Here is an 18,645-nt window from a genome sequence, read left to right on the forward strand (position 1 = left end):
TAGTTTGTGTGGCTTTTACAGTGTATTAGTGTCTAATGGACGGTTCTGTAGCAGCTATGAACATATTTCATCCTTATTATATATCACATCTAGATAATGTATGTTGTATGATTGCCTAATTATACTCTTGTAATCATATTATTTCAAAAAAAATTATTTTCTTTCTCCCACTTTAGTATCTCACTCTCTCATGTTCTCGAAGTTCATGAATTTCCAAGGAGGTACACATTTTACATTTTATTGTTGATTATCAAATGTCTCGAGTATTTGTCAATTCATGAGTTTGAGCTTCATCTTTTGATCAAGATATTGTTTAATCATACCTATTAGCTAATTAATTGTCTCCTCATGGTTGTTGACCCACATTTTCGCTTCCCGAACCTACCCCTTCTGTCATTTCTAGTCTCTCTCATTCTTCGCCTATTCTTACCCCTTCTGTCATTTCTAGTCTCTCTCATTCTTCGCCTATTCTTACGGGACAGAAAGAAGAGATGGAGGGGGGGGGGGGGGGGGGGGGGGGGGGGGGGGGGGGGGGGGGGGGGGGGGGATTTATCATAGAGCAAAAACCTATTTTATGGCCTAGCTTAACACATTTTTACGTGAACAATAGGACTAACGATTTATTTGGTCATTTCCTTCTCTCATTCTATCTCTCATTCTATCATCCACGTAGGAAATACGATAAAAATAAGGGAGTATTCTATCATTTTGAGAAAATGTGACATAACTATCACTAAGACATGTTTTTCTGTTTTCCAAAGAATCCATGAGTTGATCCATCAATCAATGTTCCGCGAAAAGGAGAAGTAGAAAAATATAGTACTTCATATAAACATTACTCTGCATATGTCAATACAAGTAGGATATGCAAAAGATAATCTAAGAACCAATATATTACTGTAAACAAGCAACATGCATTGGAGATTTGATATTCTTCCTCTCTTCTTATTTTCCTCTTTTTCTGAAGATGATGATAAATTGTCGAGCCACTAAGGAAGCAGGAAACAATATAGAGTTCCTGGAATCCTTACACTGTGATTTCATTTGAAGTTAGCTGCAATCATCAATTTTTGCAAGAACTTTGCCATTGATGACCTATTTGTTTCAATTCTCTAGCTGTTAACCTCATCAGCAATACTCGAGACCTCTTTGAGAGCTGAGACACAACTTCTTGGTGAAGATAGCAGAAAAAGTAACATTTCAAGCTTACCCATGGGAACTCTTCAGGAAACCAGCTTGAAGCAAACTGTATCAATCTTAATTTTCAGACAAGTAAAAGCAAGAACAAACTTGAAATCTTCACTCGGCCTATAGCAGTCTTGTTGTAGATTTAGATCACCTATAGCACAAATGAAATAAAGTCTTGAAGAAGAATGAACTTCACTGTTATCAAATCCAAACCAATTCAGAGTAGTACCCAGTAAATCATTGTTACCAGCTATGATCAACAGGTGGCTACACCTACATCTTTGTGTAACCGACCTAGTTCATAGCCGTTTGGGACTTGGGAGCAATCCCCAACTTCCTACTGATACCAAACGTGACGGGTATTTGAGTGGGCCAAGAAACTATTATTGTTTCTTCTAACTGCCTCTGCTAACTAAACAGAGAGCCTCAAACTGTTATCCCTGTTCTTGAGATTGAAAGACAAATATCTGAATCATAGCAAACATCAAACTATGCCAATCCATCTCTTGAAAGCCAACCCGGCTTCTCTCCTCTTGACTTGGGCTTCTGTCTGAAACTTGGCTGCCTTCTTCTTATATAAAGTTCTATGGTATTTCAAAAAGAGGCTCCTATACTTGTACTTATCAATAAACATTTTGCCAGACTCCATCATCTCTACAACTTCATTCGCTCGCAAGAAAAACCCACCTCTCACAAATGTATATAGTAAAGCATCTAATAGCTCCTGATCAAACTTCATTAAGCTATTCGAAGAAGCAAGTGCTTTCATTTCACCCCATAGTTCTGTCACCTCAGTGTATTTCCCTCCAATAGCAGCATATCCCGTTACTAAAGAGTGAAAAGTCTGAGCATTTGGGACATGACCCAAAGCTCTCATCTTCTTCAGAGCTTTATCTGCATCTTGCATCAACCTCTTCTTGCAGAAGAAATGGATCACATTGTTCCAATCATGAACCCCACAATCTGCCCTTTGCCCTTCCTTGATCTCTTCCAAAAGCTTTGCCATTAATCCCGCTTCTCCACTTTCTGCACATCTATTCACAAGCATCTCAAATTCTTGATGATTTGATTTCGAAATCTTCGCCTCTTTCATTTCTTTAAATAGATGTAGAGCTCCCTGATTATCCTCCTGAAGTACCCGCGACTGAATAAGTGCCTCGTAACAGCTCGAATTGAGTTGGATTCCCGCTTTACGAGCATCTCTCAGAAGAGATGTGATTTCTCCCGTCCGATTTGCTCGACAATATGCTTCTAGGAGAGAGGAATAGACAGAAGAATTGATTCTTACTCCAGCAAACCTCATCTCATCAATTAAATCATGTGCGTGGTCTAACCAACCAAGCGAAATGCATGCATTAATTACATGAACCACAGCAGATTTCTCAGCCGAAACCGGGGAATCTTCTCTATCTGCCTTGATCAGAAACTCAGCCAATTCCTTGACTTTGTTAGCTTCTAAAAAGGCTTTAACCAATTTGGCATATGTTCTTTCCGTTGGTTGGAGAACCCCACGTTCAGAACTAACCAGATCAATTCGTGTTTTCAACTTAACCAACAACAAATCAAGAATCTCTTTTGCCTCAGCCTCGAGCTTTGAAAAATAACGATCCTTAGAGAACTCATCAAAAGATTGTGTTCCAAATCCAATTGATGCAGTACTCTTCACATCGTCCGACTTTCTATGCGTAGAAGTTCGTTCAGAATTTTGATCATGAGAGAGAAACTTACCAGACCCAACATTGTCAAGTACGACTGTTGCCGCAGCAAGAGAATTGCGTGCTTCTTTGGCCTTCCTTAGCATTTCTAAGACAATATGAGAAGCAGAATCCAAATCCCCAAAGTTTAAGTGGCACGTGATTAAACAATTATAGAACTGTTGAAACTGTAACTCCCGTAAACTACATGAATCATCTATATGTCTCTTAAGCTTCTTAAGTTCGTCTCTTCGTCCGTTTCTTTCATATATATGAGCCATTATGATTAATAAGATTGCATCGGCTTTTACTCCTACCCGAGGCATCATCTCAAGAAGCTCCTCAGCTTTCCTAGTAGTCCTAAATAATAAACAACCCGCTAATGCAATATTGAACACAGTAGTATTAGGCTTCATATCAAGCAAAGGTTTGTTACTCTTTTTCCGTGGGTCTACCCTGTTATTTTGGAACAAATAACCGATTTCCAGAATAAACTCGGCAGCAAGATATGCCCCTGGGGCAGTACGTGACATGTGGGCAATAACAGCGGACAATGCTGTTATAGGAGGATATTCCTCCAAGACGACCAATTTCCGAAGAATACTAGATGCAGGAACGGGTAACTCATTTCGTGCAAGAGTTAGAGAGAGATAAACTAAAGTTTGCTTATCAACTAGATCATGCCTACCCTCCTCAAAAACCGAAACAACAACACTATTAGCCTTCTCGAGTAACTGAAGCTTGCCACTATAGGCGAAACTGGTGAGAAGTTTGATTAAAACAGATTTTCTCGGAAACCCTTCCATCTGCATGTACTGGTTATATAACCTCCAGACATCATCAAATCTTTGTTCTTCAATTGCATTTTCCATTTCTAAACTTATTCGAGATGGGTCTCGTGCCTGAACCAATACCGATTCAACCATAGTCGAAAATGAGGGCGAAAATAAGGGAGTATAACCAAACTTTGTCCAACAAGTTTGTGTTTCTAAGCTGTAGAAACTCGACTGGACGCTCGGACTCATGAATTTAAGATTCACATCATCCAATAAACTAAAACTTGAACCTCTGATAATGGACCGACTAGAATAAGGTAAGGAGAATAAAGAGGATGATAAAATCGGAGTAAACTGATGTCTGACCTTCTTAATGGCCAGCATTTCTTATCCTTTTGTTACGAAAAATATCCAATTACCAGTGAGAGAATACCATGGATCGAATTTATCAGAATTAAAAGTTTGTCTTGAATCGATGATGAACTAACATGACTGCATCCAAAAAAAAAATTATAATTACTTGTTCTCTAGTGGGTGAATTATACATAACAAAATCAGCTATTTCAGAATATCACCTCTACCAAAATAATCAATTTCAGCAAAATTTCAAAATTCCCTATGACCTAGTTGGTGGATTTCAGTTCTGAACAATCATATATTAAAATCGGATTTGTATTAATCCCCGGGGTTATCAAGTATTTCATTTTCTAATATAAAATAACAAAAATTAGAAAGCATACAATCAAATGATACTTGTTCTATATTCGACCAATACCCTATATCTAGTAAGAGAGAGAGATTACCTGCCCTGCAATCCAGTAGTGGTGGTGGGCTGGTGGCGTACTGGTGTCTGTGAAAGTGGTGGTGGCGATGGTGTCGCTGAACTGGTGGTGGTGGTGGTGGTGGTGGTGGTGGTGGTGGTGGTGGTGGTTTTGTCCTGTGATGCGGGAAGAAGGGGAGAAGAGAAAGAGGGGTTTAGCTGGGTTTCTAGCTGGCCGTTTGATCAATCAACTGAACCGGTAGATTTTTGTCTACTGTTAATTTTCATTTCGCACAAATACTCAACCAGCTCATTTTTTTAACACCCAGAAGTTGACCATTACACAGTTTAACCCCCAAACTAACCATTCGGTTAAAAATTTTAATATTTCATATCCAATTTACCCTATGTCTTATTTCTTCTCTCCAATTAATTATCTCTCTTAATCTCCTATTCTTGTTATTGCAAACTTTTTGAGTTCACTAGTCTTATCACGGCAGCAGTTGTTAAGACGTAAAATTTTGTCTTATGCTGATTTCGTGGAAAAGAAAACATATTCAAGCTTGTAAATATTAATATTATGAATAGTAGAAAATATAATTTAAGGGATCATCTCTAAGAATCACCAAACTCCTAACCTCTAATTCCTGAGTTTTGGTGTTAAGAAACAACTGAAACATTTGATTGCTGAAAAATCAGCATGGTCTTTGGAGGCTTATTCACAAACCAAGTGAATATCCGAACCAATTCGTACATAAAAAAGAAAGGTTGAAACTGAAGGCCTACTAGGTTGCCCTTCATTTCGAAGCATAAAGGTCAAACATGTCAAAATCAACAAAGAAAATTAGTATGATATCTAATTCAAAGGAATGTCTGATTACTAGAAAATAGTTCTAATGATTTGAATTGCATTGCCTTTCCCTTCAAAATATGCAAAACTTGGAAACTGGACTACTCCTTGCAACACTAAATCATACACATAGGTGGTTCACAATTTAAGCTAGTACTGAACTGTATAAACTTCACTTCATATGTAGAAGATAGCTATTTTCTCCTTTTTTACAAATCAAGATCGTTTGGGCGGAACGTATTGAACCCGATTTTCCTCGCAAACACTCTGTATACACAAAGTAAAGAAGATGTTAAGAAACAGGTCCAGAGAAAAGGAGGGATGTATTAGAGCTAAAGCATGCATAAACATGGGGCCAACTTGAATAATCATAAATATGATAAACCATAGAAAAGCAAGACATATGAATAGCTTATGATGTATTAGAAAGTGCAGAAGATAGTACAAGAAAATTCAACAGCCACATGAACTCAGGGTGGCTAACAAAGGGAAAGCTTGAGAAGTGGAGATCATTTTTGTCGAACAAGTAGAAATGGAGATCATATATATTCTTAGATATACACATATGTATTTCATCTGACGCTCATTTAAGTACGTATAAGGGTGATCCTTGTTAGTAATTAATGGTTCTTTTAGAAGTTTCTGCTTAAATAATTAAATTGTGGGAAGTAATTAGGTTCTTTAGTTCATATATAGCAAATTTAGCAATTAATTGTGGATAACTCATCCCAAATGAATATTTGAATTAAATCCGTTTCTTATTTTATATGGCAGCCAAAAAGAAAACTCTGACCTGTAATTCTTCAGAAAGTGCCCCAGAGACAGCAAGCGTATAGCAACCAGGGACGAATCTCCCTGAAAGAAAATTCCAATTTCCCAACTTATCACCTCTATCACAAACTTATGATAAGTTTCAAAATTTATATTTTTAACGTAACGAAATAAGTTCAATAACCATCAAACTCAAAATCCCAAGTTGGAAAAAAAAGATCCTTGAGTTTGTCGTTCGGGAAAGTACAACCCTAAGATAAACTCTCAAGTTCAAGGTGCAAACATACTGCAAAATAAATAAATTAATACACTTCTATGTCACAATAGTATACTAACCTATTCTCAACCACCTAGCAGCCCAACTTTTACTTGGATCCATGACTGAAATTATTCTGCAATTTGGAAAAATGCAATGCCTTGCCATAAAACCGCAAAAGCGTCCAACATAATTAGGTGTTAGCAAATACACGAACGTACCCGGTAAAATTTGATGTTGTACACTCGGCTATAAGTTCATGATCTTTCTCCATGTTAAAGAATGGGCAGTTTTCACAGCCTGATTCCCTAAACTGTGATCAGAAACACATAAAATCAAACGTTTGAAGGGAATAGTGAACCCCAAGTTAATAATCCTAACCTAGATTTTAGGTTTCAATACAGAATCATTGATAATGGTTGGAACTCTAAAGAGATTAAGAGAGAGAGATCCGATGACCTGATCATAGGTTTTCACGAGTCTGCAACGAAGACAAGCCCTAAGCTCGTGCCCAAAACTTGTCGGTATCTGTGCAGCATTGCTCATTTTGGCTCTTTTTCCTTCAATAAAGAACCCAAAATTCTTGACTCTTTCTCTTCTGCAATCAAATAAAAAACATGTTTCACCTCTTTGGCAGCAAATCAGGGTGAGCATGTTCTTGCCAATATAAAATGAAGAAACACATTTTTCCGCCCGAAGACGGTTTGTTATGGAAAGCGAAGCACCGCCTTAAGATGCATTTTTTACCTATAGATGTGTACACCTCGTGGTGAAAACATACCGAATCGCCTCAAGGACATAACATACCGAATCACCTCAAGACGTAAGGAGACCAAATCACATTGAGGGCGCGCCTCAAGGCGTAAGCATCTACCGAATTTTAAAATACGGGTTTTTGCAACTAAGTAACTAACCAAATGAACAGTAACCACGAATCGGGATGCAACATAGAAATTACATGTCATGAAAACCATAAAAGCAAGAAACAAAGAGTAAACCCTAAGGCATAAACCCTATATCAAGGGTTTGAATATCTCTCTACCCAATGTCAACAACTCTCTCCAATTTCTCTAAACAGAATACCCATATATTAAAATTTCATTCAGGCTAAACCCTAAGTAAAGAGTAAATTAGAAGAAGAAAAACAAGTACTAATTTGTAACATCAAACTGTGATCTGATCAGATATTATACTTCTAACAACTAAGGTCAGGTAAACAACCATCAAATGTGTTAGTGACTGAACATTGTCTTCAGATCTTACGCAACAATAAGTTAATGGCGAACTAAACCCTATACTAGTCAACAAATACCGAAGTAAACCCTAATTTATTGAAACCCTAAGCGAGAACGATGGTGAACTTAGGTATGGGAGAAAGAGATGAGAGAGAGGGACTACCTGAAAAGAAGGTTTCAGTCGCGAGAGGTGGACGAGAGTGTTTCAGTCGGGTGAACGAAAAGAAGATGAAGAGAGACGGTAATTTTTAGGGCCAGAGCTTAGAGTCAACGATAGATAAAAGCCAAATGCAATTTCATATAATAAGAAGCACCAGTGGTCTAGTGGTAGAATAGTACCCTGCCACGGTACAGACCCGGGTTCGATTCCCGGCTGGTGCAAGAATTTTTTTTTTTTTTTTTCTGTTGAGAGTTGTTTTTCTTGTTACTTTGTTAGTGGTAGATTTGGTGCAAATTTTCTTTTCTTTTGGTGTGGGGAGAGCTAAATAAATAGAAACTTTGTTACGACTTGATTCTCGTGGAAACTTACACATTTGAAAAATATTGTCTAATTCCATTAGTTGTGGCCTCGATCGAAAGAGTAATATTGTGTAGTTCCACATTAGTTGAAACCTCGATTGAAAAAAGTTGTGGCCACCTTTTAAATATATAAAGCCTCTTGAACAAGTTAATAGTGCGAGAAATGTCAACCAGTAAGGGAAATCAATGGCAAGGACCACATTAATATAAGAGTCGAGGTTTACAACATCTGTTTATGGTATCAGAGTCTAAGTTTATCGAAGTCTTTCAGTCATGGCGATACAAGATATTCTTCATATCTCAAATCTGAACTTTTGAAAAATATTGTTAGTTCTTCCACTTTAATTGAGGCCTCTATGGAAAGAGTAATGTTGTGTAGTTCCACATTAGTTGAGGCTTCGAGTAAAAAGTTGTGGTCACTTTTGAAGTATAAAGGCTCTTGAACAAGTTTATAGTGCGAGAAATGCCAAATTCAATAGGGGAAAATCAATGGGAGGACCACATCCATGTAAGAGTCGAGATTTACAACATGAGTCTGAGTTTGCCAAAGTCTTTTTCAATCATGGCGAGACAAGATATTCTTCATATCTCAAATGAAAATATAATAACAATTAAAACCTCAAATTTAAATCTTTAAACGAATGGCTGGCCACCTTTTAGCAAAAGGCCCGGGACATTTAGACTATTTTAAATGTAAAGTATATGATCATTATCTTCATAAAAAAAAAAAAAAAAAAAGTATATGATCATTCAAACCACAATAAATACTACTAGAAAATTGACATATTAATTCTGCAAGTTGCGCCAAATACAAATTTCTCATCTTATTCATCTTCCCAAATCCCAACCCAACCCAATCTTGATCATTTTTCACATTTTTTAATACAGAATTCTTGACATCTCAATACACTTAAATATAAAAACAAAATCAGATCTTCTTTTTACCCTCTTTTAGAATATTATATTATATTATTTTCCTTCCTTCACATGTGAAATTGATCTCATTTTCCCACACCATTGAAGAAGACAGAAACTACCCTTATAGTTCTTCCCTCTGAATTTTACATTTTCAGAAGAACTCCATTAAAGTACAGCTTATAACCTTCAATTCTCTTAATTCCCTTCATATTCTTCTTCCTTTTGAATACTAAACTTGAAGAACAAGTTTCTTGATTTGCAAAACTCCATGAAAAAGTAAATAAAAACACCAAACAATGTGAGAATTCCACTTACCAAATAAACAATCTTTTTGGCAATTACCATCACAAAGATCAAAAACCCAGTTGGGATCAAACACATGATAATCAATCCTGGAATCCCCACTGGTACTTTATAAGGTCTTTTCAAAGATGGGTATTTTCTTCTCAACCAAATAAATGAAGAAAATTCTAATAACATTCCCAAACTGTATAAGAAATTTGCTGATGAAATTATATCTGTGAAATCCATAAATGAAACACCCAAAGTTATTAAACTACAAAGTAAGATCCCAACCCATGGTGTGTTAAACCATTTTGATCTTAATGCAAAGAAACCAGGCAAAAACCCTAAATTTGCCATTCCTTCAAGTTGAAATGAACTACTACTTAATTGAGCTTCAAATAAACCAATTGCTGATAAAACTGAACCAAGTTCTACCCAAAATTTCAACCAATTACCAGCTATGATTCCTGCTGCATCTGCTAAAAACCCAGTTTCCCATTTATTTTGATCTAAATTTAAAGATCCAGTAGTTGATAAAAGAGGAATTAAATACCCAAAACAAGCAAGAATCCCAGCTGAAAACAGAGCTTTTGGAAATGTTTTTTGAGGTTTATCAACTTCTCCAGCTAAAGTACTAGCATTATCCCAGAAATTCAAATTCCAAAAAAGGGTATTGAAGTATAAATTCCAATCCTTTTTTATACCCTTTTGACCTAAATTGATCCAACGATTTGGGCGAATTTTGGGTATTGAAATAAAAGCCATTAAAATGAAAGGAGCAAGAGAAATTGTACCAAGAGCAACAGCAGTATAACCAACAATTGTTAATCCAGTATAATTAAGGAAAGATAAAATCAAAGTAGAGAGAGAAATTGCTAAGTAACGAGGCAAACCAGAAGCAAAAATTGGAAGAACAAGTTTCAAATAATCAGCACAAAGAACTGGGTAAGCAGCATTATTGATAACTCCACTAAGAAATTTCCAAGAACCCATTAAAGATCCCCAAAAAGGACCAAAAGCTTGATCAGCCCAAATCACATAACCACCATTACCGGGGTAAGCAGTAGCAAGTTCAGCTGTGATTAAAGCTTCAGGGATACTCCAAATGAAAGGGAAGATTAAAAACCCTAGAAGAGCAAAGAGGGGTCCTGCTGCTTTAACAGCAGGTTCTTCACCAAAAGGCCCTCCTGAAACTTCAAAATAGATTAGAAAGATTAGAGGGATTAGGGTAAGTTTTTTAGATGATTTTTTTTTGTGGGTATTTGGATTGTTAGGGTTTTGGGTATTTGAATCTTGTGGATCTAATGGATCTTCAAGTAATCTGTAAGGACTTTTCTGTAGAGAAGGATGAAAATTGGAATTGGTGGTGGTCATGGTTGGTGGACTCTGTTCTTGGATTTCTTCTGCTGGGGAAGCTTTTATAACTTTGGAATCAGTCATTGAATGGTGGTTATTATGTGAATAAACAACTTTGCTATTGCTATATGAAGAGAATTTAGGTATGGGGGAGAGCAAAAAAAAACAATGTCTTCTTTTTTCTTTTTTGTTGAAAACTAGCCAAAAAAACAAAGTTTTTTTTTTTTTTTGATGAAAGCTGAAAAAAAAAAAAAACAAAGTTAGATTGATAAGATTCAAATCATTATCCAAAGGATAGTGATACTCTTGCTCGACTATTGACTCTGTATGAATCCTGTCAATTTATATATTGTGGTCTGAGGTATCCCGAAGATATCTCTTCTCTCTAATTTTGGTGAGTTATTCAATAATTTTGTCTTCTAGTTCAAGAAATTGATGTTGAGCCATGATTCATTGATGTTTCCATTACGTGACTCTTTAATGGGGAAATATTTACCTTTTACCTTGTACTCTACCGTCCCAAAATAAATAATCTATTTTCAAACCCCAATTGTTTAAGGAAATATCATTAATTAGATTTGATTTTCAAAAATAATAATTTTTTTCTAAATATACCTTCATTAACATTCTTACAGTACAATGAAAAAAATTTAAGGGTTATTTCCCTAATGGCCCCCTACTTTGTGACCAGCTTCCCGCCTGGCCCCCTACTTTACGAAAAATACCCATATGGCCCCCTTCCGTTATAACACCGTTACTCTCTCTCTTCCATTTCTTTTCTCTCTCCTCCAACATGTTTTCTCTCTCTGCCACCTCGTTAAAACCAGCCAACTCATCATCTTCTCCGGGAAGGTCGCCGGCCGACCAATTTTCCGGCCGGCGACCTTCAAACCTAAAAAAAAAAAAAAAAAAAAAAAATTTATTTCATCTCTCCTCTCTCTCTCTCTCAAAAAAAAAATTTTTTTTTTTTTTTTTTTGACTTCCTCTCTCTCTCTCTCTCTCTAAACTCCGGCGAAGGGGGTTACCCTTCGCCGGAGTTCGGGAGACCTTAAAGGTCTGCCCGAGCAGACCATGAAGGTCTGTTCCGGCAGATCTGGAAGGTCTGCCGGAACAGACCTTCAAGGTCTGCTCGAGCAGACCTTTGAGATCTGCTCGAGCAGATCTGGAAGGTCTGCCCGAGCAGACCTTTAAGGTCTCCCGAACTCCGGCGAAGGGTAACCCCTTCGCCGGAGTTTAGAGAGAGAGAGAGAGGAAGTCAAAAAAAAAAAAAAAATTGTTTTTTTTGAGAGAGAGAGAGGAGAGATGAAATAAAAAAATAATTTTTTTTTTTTTTTTTTTTAGGTTTGAAGGTCGCCGGCAGGAAAATTGGTCGGCCGGCGACCTTCCCGGAGAAGATGATGAGTTGGCTGGTTTTAACGAGGTGGCAGAGAGAGAAAACATGTTGGAGGAGAGAGAAAAGAAATGGAAGAGAGAGAATAACGGTGTTATAACGGAAGGGGGCCATATGGGTATTTTTCGTAAAGTAGGGGGCCAGGCGGGAAGCTGGTCACAAAGTAGGGGGCCATTAGGGAAATAACCCAAAATTTAACTTACTTTTAAATAAAATCGTCATTAAATTTATAGTAGTAATGGATATTATTGAAAAAAATAAAAATAAAAACAAAAAAGTTCTTTTCTTTATTTTTAAAAGTGAGACATTAAAATGAAAAAAAAAAAAGAAATTAAATTATTCAATTTAGAACGGAGGGAGTAATTTGTTCGTGGAGGTCCATTTATTTCCTAATTAATAAATTATGGTAGGTGGGTGAAATTTGATGAAAACACATGTTATGTGTGGAATTATAAGTAGAGGCCAAATTTTTAGGAGGCAGTCTTATAGAAATATATAGACTGGGTTTTCTCCTCCCTTGGTGCACATGATGTAATGTACAAATCCTACCCAAGACTTGCATTATTTTGCTTCCCCCTTTTAGGGTTCATTTCTCTTTTAGGGATATACAATTTCACTTTTAGCTTCAAATTTCTACGTGTGATCAATTTCTTTTTGTGCTAGTTTTTTTTATAACAACCATAGTATCTACAAATTCATATGAAAAGAAGTTACATTGTTGCAGGGAAGAGAGGGACAATAAGAGGTGATACAAGAAGATACATTAGATCCACCCTTCCTAGAACTAATAGCTAGAGAGTTAGCTTTTACATTTAAGCTCAGGGGCGGATCTATGTGAAGACCAGCCTAGGCAGTGGCCCAGGCTGGTATTTATAGTTTTCTTTTAAAGAGATAGACAGAGTTGGGTAAGTATCTCAGTGGGTAAGAGCATCTCCAATGCAAGACTCAATCTTAAAATCTTAAGTGCCACCTAGGACTTTAGAGTTTTTTTTGAGAAAAAACCTCTCCAATGCAAAACTCAATTGAGATCTTAAGATGATGTGGAAGCATTAAGTTTTAAGATGTCCCAACTAGAAACTCTATTTTTGAGATTTCTTTTGAGAGTCTTAAGTGTCCCAGTCATCAAATTTAATTTCTGGACCAATAGAAAGCCTTTCTTTCTCAACCACTTTTTCCTATTAAATATATGTATGACATGTGTATCTATTAGAGTTTTTTAGAGTGTTGCATTGGAGAAGGACTTGAATTAGAGACACTCAAGTTAGCCACATAGGAAAGAGAATCTCAATTGAGACTCAACACATAAGCCAATTAGAGTTTTTTTTAAGTTTTGCATTGGAGATGCTCTAAGACTCAAACTTGCGCCCCTGAGGTCGTGTGTTCGACTCACATGATCTACAAGAACTTTTGTTTTTTGGCTCCTCTTTGGTAAAGGTTAAAGGCGCTCACAATACTTAAGAAAGGCGCCACCATTAAGTCAAAGTTTGTATAGGGAAGAGGTGTCCTTACAGTTTTTTGGGGGCGTTTTTAAGACTTCTTGAGACTAATTCTCGTTTTGCCCTTGCAATATGAATAAGTTACAAAAAAGACCTCCAAACTTTACCATCTTCTACAATTGACCCTAAAATAACTTTTAAATTTTTTTTTCTTTAATACATATATTTAGGCTTGCCCAGGCTACCTAAAAATCCTGGTTCCGCCCCTCTTTAAGCTCCTATATGTACATACAAAAATTTTAACAAGTCAAAAGATGAAGTGGATTGTTTGATCTTCTTGAGGACATGTCTAGTTGTCCAGTGCATTGAGGACAAGTCAAGATGTGTAGTTAAATTTTTTTCCCACCAAATTGTTTATTACCACAATTATGTTGTATAAGTTTGTTATTGTTGACACTTTAATCTGAACGAATGTTTTATATTATGATAATATGCGATAAAGATTTTGCATTCTCATTTAGTATACCTTATATTGAGTTGAAAGTCAGATATATGTGAAACTCATGATAGAAAAATCTACTACACCATCAGCACAATCTCTTTCCAAATCATCTCTGTTTGTTGAGTGGGGAGAAATCCTTCTGCAAAAAAAAAATAGAAATCTTTCTGCAGAAGAAAGGACCACCTGGGATAGAGATTTTCCTCTATTCATCAACAAACGAAGAGAGTGAGAGAAAGAAAAACTGTAGCCAAATTACATTCTAAATTTTTTTTTTTTAATTTGGTTTTAGTTTCAAGGACTTCAATTAGTTTTCCAAAATAAATTCAGTGATTTTTTTAAACAAATTGGTTTAGACGGGTACAATTGACAATTACATCTACATTGACTTCCATACATCATAGAAATAAATATGTTCATAATTACTACTATAAAAGTGTCCTAACACATTAGAGTCACACAAACGGCTCAAAAGATCATTATTTGTACTTTAACATGACAAAATCGAACCATTATGGATTTTTACCTCCATGTTAAATCTGTAACCTTTGAGTTTTCGGAGACGATGCACGATATCGTCTTGGCATAGGCCAATACGAGTCGAGGTGTACCGTTTCCGTGGCGTAGGGGCCTATGTATGAAAAAATCTATTTGAGGGTAGATAGACAAAATATTCTTTCAACAGGAAAAAAAAAAATTTTAACAAAAAAAAACAGGAAAAAAGAAAGAAAAAAAGAAGAAGAAAGAAAGACAAAATTATCATCAGTTCTTACAAATATCTGGTACTCACTCTAGGGTTTCTCTGATAACATTTCTGTTACTTCATCAGAGAGTGATTATCTATTTCTGTTGCCAATAAAGTCTGTTTCTTCAAAGGCCAAGTGAGTCTTCTTCCTCATCATGTGTTTGTAATAACTAGCTCAGCAGGATTTGTTCAGTTTCTAAGTGATTTTGTTTAATTCTTTACCTGGATTATATCTTGTTTGTCATATAGAGGATGAAATTGGGCCAGTCTCATTAGTCTGGTTAATTGATTTTTGGGTTATGAAATTTCATCAATGAAAGACATAGTTTTGCTATGTTCCAATTAGTCCTTAAATTGGGGTTTTTTTTTTTTATGTTTTGATTTGATCAAGTAAGTTATGGTTAATACCCTTCTCTTTTTTGTTTCAGGTATGGGAGGATTTTCTGTCATAAATTTAGTACCTTCTGCTTGTATTAGCTTCTGTGAGAGATGGGGGAATTTAGCAACAACTTCATCCCTAATATATCCATTAAAATCGATTCGAACGAGCACCACCAGCTATCGGATTATGCGATCTCACCCCATATGCTTTTCAAAAGAATCTGATTTCCAAGGTAAATATAAAACTAAAAGCAGAACTTTTGAGGAATCAGAGATTGGTGAATTTGTAAAGTATTAGGTTTACACTGAATTCTTTCAAGATACATTAGTACTTCAGAGGAAGCTAGGTAGCTTTAACTAAGATAGAATTGTGAGCTGTGAGTGTTCGCTCTATGAAACAAAAAACCATCATTAAGTACAATAGTTTGGTACTTTGATTACGCTCTTGATATGATTGTTCTGTATAACAAGTATAGTAAATTGTTATAGTAGTTTATACGGGGTAGTGGCTACAGGAAATATATGTCCGAGACATGATTTACATGATATAAGTGATGTCTTGAACAGATTGAGGACCAGAATGTGTTGTGTTAATTTGAAAGCTTAGCGGTTATAGACCTTGAAAATGTGACAGTGGTGGTGGCCACAACGAGACTATAGAACTGAAAAGCACGAATGGTTCTCGGGGAGTGCTGAGAGTGCGCTGGTTGATGTAGCTTCCCGATATGTTCTTGTTAAGCGTATAATGTTTTAGAGTGAATAATGTGATATTTGTGAGTGGGATGCTATTAATCTTTTGGATGCCAACAGCATGAGATATTTTAGATTGATTGCTCTTGCCAATTCTACACTGTTATATGTAGAGAAGCTAGAGTTTGCCAACTTACATACCATGATCACTGCTGTTCACACAGAGTGCATGTTGGTGAGTCCCTGGCAACCCGTAAAGGTGGCCGATAGCATCCATGCATGGCCCTTTTGTCATTTTCCACAAGTAAATACGGGGCAGGATTAGACCACTACGCATGTCCACTGTATCCAATTTGGAGAAGGTCTCAGTGAAGAAGTGTTTCACCTCCGTAGTTGCCTCATAGGGTTGTGGTTTAAATTAATCAAAATGAAGCCGAAGCTATGCAAGCTCTTTCTTGTTTTTGTTGGTAAATTATGTTGGTAGTTTGCTTACTACATATCTTCACTCTTAAATGAATAGACTCTCAATCAGATTTTCAGGGTTATGCAAAACCTTCACGTCTTCTACCATCCACCGGAGCCAGTAGTATCACTAAATTTTCACCACTTGAGATGTTAAGTACCTTCGGAGCGGATGAATCTCGATCAGCATACATTGTCAAATTAACTACTAGTGGTGTCTTTGGTTCATGTTTGAGCGATATGAACGCTGGAATATTGCTTTGCTTGATAGACAAAAATGGTGGCTCAATGTTACAGAGAGTTGCAGCAAGTTTGAAAGATGAAGAAGCTTCTCAAAACTCAAGCTGCTTCCAAAGAGGTTCAACTGATGAGTTTATATTCGAGGGACCGAAAATGGGAGACATTGAAGCAGTTTGGATTGGTCCTGACTCAGGTATGTCTTCCATTAAAAAGAACATTTGAGTTTCATGGCTGCAGAATACACCTTAAACTTCTGTAGATAATTCCTTCGAGAATGAAAATGCCACAAGTGCCTATTGCCACCAATGTAAGTGTTTCTGATTCCATCTATTCATATATGCATGTATTTATGCAAACAAATAAGCAAGTGGGCTGCATTTATATTTGAAAACCTTGGTAGTAAATGTCAACTCACCTATTCCATTTTCTTTCTTTCGAAAATAGTGCTGCCTAGTTTTGTTTTCTAAATATGAGCATGTCATTTCATATGATAGAAGCGGGGATGACTCTGCTACAACAAGGTGGGTTTACATCATCTTTCATTTGCAATTTGTTTCCTATGAAACCAGTTTACATGAAAAAACTAGATAAAGATTGTTACATCTATTGCTTGGGGGGATTCCCGGAAATTGGGTGCGCCTTTGCGTTTTGGGTCCCTGTGTTTAGCTTCATGAACGAAGTCTACCATTCTATTGGCGGGTGCTTAAAGGCTCTCAATTCCATCACCCGCTATCACGTTTACTGTTTTAAATATTGCTTTGGATATGTTCGAGTCCTTGACAAATCTCAGCAGTCACATGAGTCTCTGTTAATGAGTATGTCAAGGCATGGATCACACCCTAAACACGTTTTAAATAAAAATCTTCACATCATATGCTCTTTGAATGTGCTATATCACTTCAGTCTTTCATATCTATGAGCTTATATGTGCTTATCTAATCAAGACTCCTCTGTTGTCTTCGTGTGTGGTTCTGCTTTATCATTTGGTTAACTTTTATATCTCTAACGATCTCTGAATAAAGACTTGTAAATGCATCAAACATGCTTTCCTGCATGTACTCCTACATATACTAACATTTTTCTCTCTTATATTCTTAAGGTCAGGTCGTTGGAGACTTGGCGATATGAGCTTGATAACTATAAGCGGATCTCAACCCGAGTCTATCCACAGCCAAGAGGAGGAAAAATTTACCCCTAGCAGTTGCTTAAAGTATTATTTTGAAGCTGAAGATATTCTCCTGGGAGATGCTACTGACATGTCGATGGTGGAACTCAGACCATGTCTCGTTACTGAATTATCTGGAGATAGTTCGTCTTCATTAGAGACGTCCCTCTCTCTTTCAACCTCCGGCTTAACCCGTGAAATATCCAATGAAGAGAGCATGAAAGAGTATGCAGATTTAAAGTTATCTTTGCTAATCTACGACACCATACTTATCTTTGCAGGTTCATCGATCACAAATGTCACTATAGGAGATAAAGCAACTCTCGCCTTCTTAATTGGGGGTATCGGAGGACTTCTATATCTATTATTGTTACAAAGATCAGTCGACGGATTACCAGCTCCGACATCAAATTCTTCCGAGAAGGATGGGAACAAGAAGTTTGAAGAACTCTTGGGAGGATTGAAGGGGCCGATACTGAGCTTGGGATTGGTGTTTGGGTTTGCTCTTGCGACAGTGAAGTACAGCTCGGAAACTGCTTCAGTAGTCTTAACACCAAAAGAGATTATCATCGGTATGACGGGGTTTCTTGTTTGTAAGGTAGCTGTGGTTTTGGCAGCAATCAAACCCATGACGACGAAGTTGAAATAGGGCTAGGCAATCGATCATCTTTACGTTACTTCCATGTTTTCCTTTAACAGTAAGGTTACAAAAAGAAAAGGCACCAGATGTATGTATATAATATAGATATAGTCATATAGATATATAGATTTATACTCTCTTTTTGCTTCGTACTCTGAAATAGATAATTGTTTTCTTTTCGTAATCCCATAATATTGAATTACTCAAAATAAGGGTTCTTATCAAATTTCTTCTGTTTAATGTGAAGGTATATAGAAATTAAAAAAAATGAAGTTGCTTTCAATGAGAGTTGAACTCATGACCTCCCGCTTACTAAACGGGTGCTCTAACCAACTGAGCTATGAAAGCTGTTATTGGTCAATTTGCATCCATGTTTTATATATCCAAAA

The 18,645-nt window shown here is 36.6% G+C and overlaps 4 protein-coding genes and 2 non-coding genes across 7 annotated transcripts; 2 read left to right on the top strand and 4 right to left on the bottom strand.

Moving 5' to 3' along the window:
* Positions 1-807: 807 nt before the first annotated feature.
* LOC147545477 (Pentatricopeptide repeat (PPR) superfamily protein) lies at positions 808-4,746 on the bottom strand. Of its 2 annotated transcripts, none has more exons than XM_086673148.1 (2): positions 4,466-4,746; positions 808-4,150 (listed from the first exon to the last, which is right to left on the bottom strand). In XM_086673148.1, exon 2 carries the CDS (start codon positions 4,040-4,042, stop codon positions 1,673-1,675), a length of 2,370 nt encoding a protein of 789 aa, XP_086529274.1. In that variant the 5' UTR covers positions 4,043-4,150; positions 4,466-4,746; the 3' UTR covers positions 808-1,672. The 2 variants fall into 2 exon arrangements, with proteins under 2 accessions (XP_086529274.1, XP_086529273.1); XM_086673147.1 differs by having other exon boundaries at positions 4,462-4,721.
* Positions 4,747-5,249: 503 nt separating this feature from the next.
* Positions 5,250-7,882, bottom strand: LOC147545478 (transcription elongation factor SPT4 homolog 2-like). Its single transcript, XM_086673149.1, has 6 exons — positions 7,694-7,882; positions 6,755-6,893; positions 6,517-6,608; positions 6,376-6,431; positions 6,062-6,123; positions 5,250-5,535 (listed from the first exon to the last, which is right to left on the bottom strand). Exons 2-6 carry the CDS (start codon positions 6,839-6,841, stop codon positions 5,485-5,487), a joined length of 348 nt encoding a protein of 115 aa, XP_086529275.1. The 5' UTR covers positions 6,842-6,893; positions 7,694-7,882; the 3' UTR covers positions 5,250-5,484.
* Positions 7,841-7,911, top strand: TRNAG-GCC (transfer RNA glycine (anticodon GCC)). Its single transcript has one exon. It is a non-coding gene; the product is annotated as a tRNA-Gly (tRNA).
* A 937-nt stretch (positions 7,912-8,848) lies between these two features.
* Positions 8,849-10,802, bottom strand: PUT4 (Amino acid permease family protein). Its single transcript, XM_086637434.1, has one exon. The coding sequence runs from the start codon at positions 10,690-10,692 to the stop codon at positions 9,163-9,165; it is 1,530 nt and encodes a 509-aa protein (XP_086493560.1). The 5' UTR covers positions 10,693-10,802; the 3' UTR covers positions 8,849-9,162.
* Positions 10,803-14,430: 3,628 nt separating this feature from the next.
* On the top strand, positions 14,431-18,465 carry LOC147545481 (Lipase/lipooxygenase, PLAT/LH2 family protein). The gene is made up of 4 exons (XM_086673150.1): positions 14,431-14,814; positions 15,107-15,292; positions 16,282-16,644; positions 17,556-18,465. The coding sequence occupies exons 2-4, from the start codon at positions 15,109-15,111 to the stop codon at positions 18,263-18,265; spliced, it is 1,257 nt and encodes a 418-aa protein (XP_086529276.1). The 5' UTR covers positions 14,431-14,814; positions 15,107-15,108; the 3' UTR covers positions 18,266-18,465.
* Positions 18,466-18,530: 65 nt separating this feature from the next.
* On the bottom strand, positions 18,531-18,604 carry TRNAT-AGU (transfer RNA threonine (anticodon AGU)). The gene has a single exon. It is a non-coding gene; the product is annotated as a tRNA-Thr (tRNA).
* Positions 18,605-18,645: the final 41 nt, after the last annotated feature.

The sequence above is a fragment of the Eschscholzia californica genome, unplaced genomic scaffold (genome assembly GCF_041429995.1).
Source record: "Eschscholzia californica isolate CP2 unplaced genomic scaffold, dmEscCali1.0.p SCAF_4, whole genome shotgun sequence".
Lineage (NCBI taxonomy): Eukaryota > Viridiplantae > Streptophyta > Magnoliopsida > Ranunculales > Papaveraceae > Eschscholzia > Eschscholzia californica.

Coding starts and splice junctions, on each gene's coding strand:
- LOC147545477 (XM_086673148.1), bottom strand. CDS start 4,042: ATGCTGGCCATTAAGAAGGTCAGACATCAGTTTACTCCGATTTTATCA.
- PUT4 (XM_086637434.1), bottom strand. CDS start 10,692: ATGACTGATTCCAAAGTTATAAAAGCTTCCCCAGCAGAAGAAATCCAA.
- LOC147545481 (XM_086673150.1), top strand. CDS start 15,109: ATGGGAGGATTTTCTGTCATAAATTTAGTACCTTCTGCTTGTATTAGC. Junction 15,293..16,281: donor AAAAGAATCTGATTTCCAAG/GTAAATATAAAA, acceptor ACTCTCAATCAG/ATTTTCAGGGTTATGCAAAA. Junction 16,645..17,555: donor TTGGATTGGTCCTGACTCAG/GTATGTCTTCCA, acceptor TCTTAAGGTCAG/GTCGTTGGAGACTTGGCGAT.
- LOC147545478 (XM_086673149.1), bottom strand. CDS start 6,841: ATGAGCAATGCTGCACAGATACCGACAAGTTTTGGGCACGAGCTTAGG. Junction 6,609..6,754: donor TCGTGAAAACCTATGATCAG/GTCATCGGATCT, acceptor TTCTGATCACAG/TTTAGGGAATCAGGCTGTGA. Junction 5,536..6,061: donor CACTTTCTGAAGAATTACAG/GTCAGAGTTTTC, acceptor TTGTGTATACAG/AGTGTTTGCGAGGAAAATCG.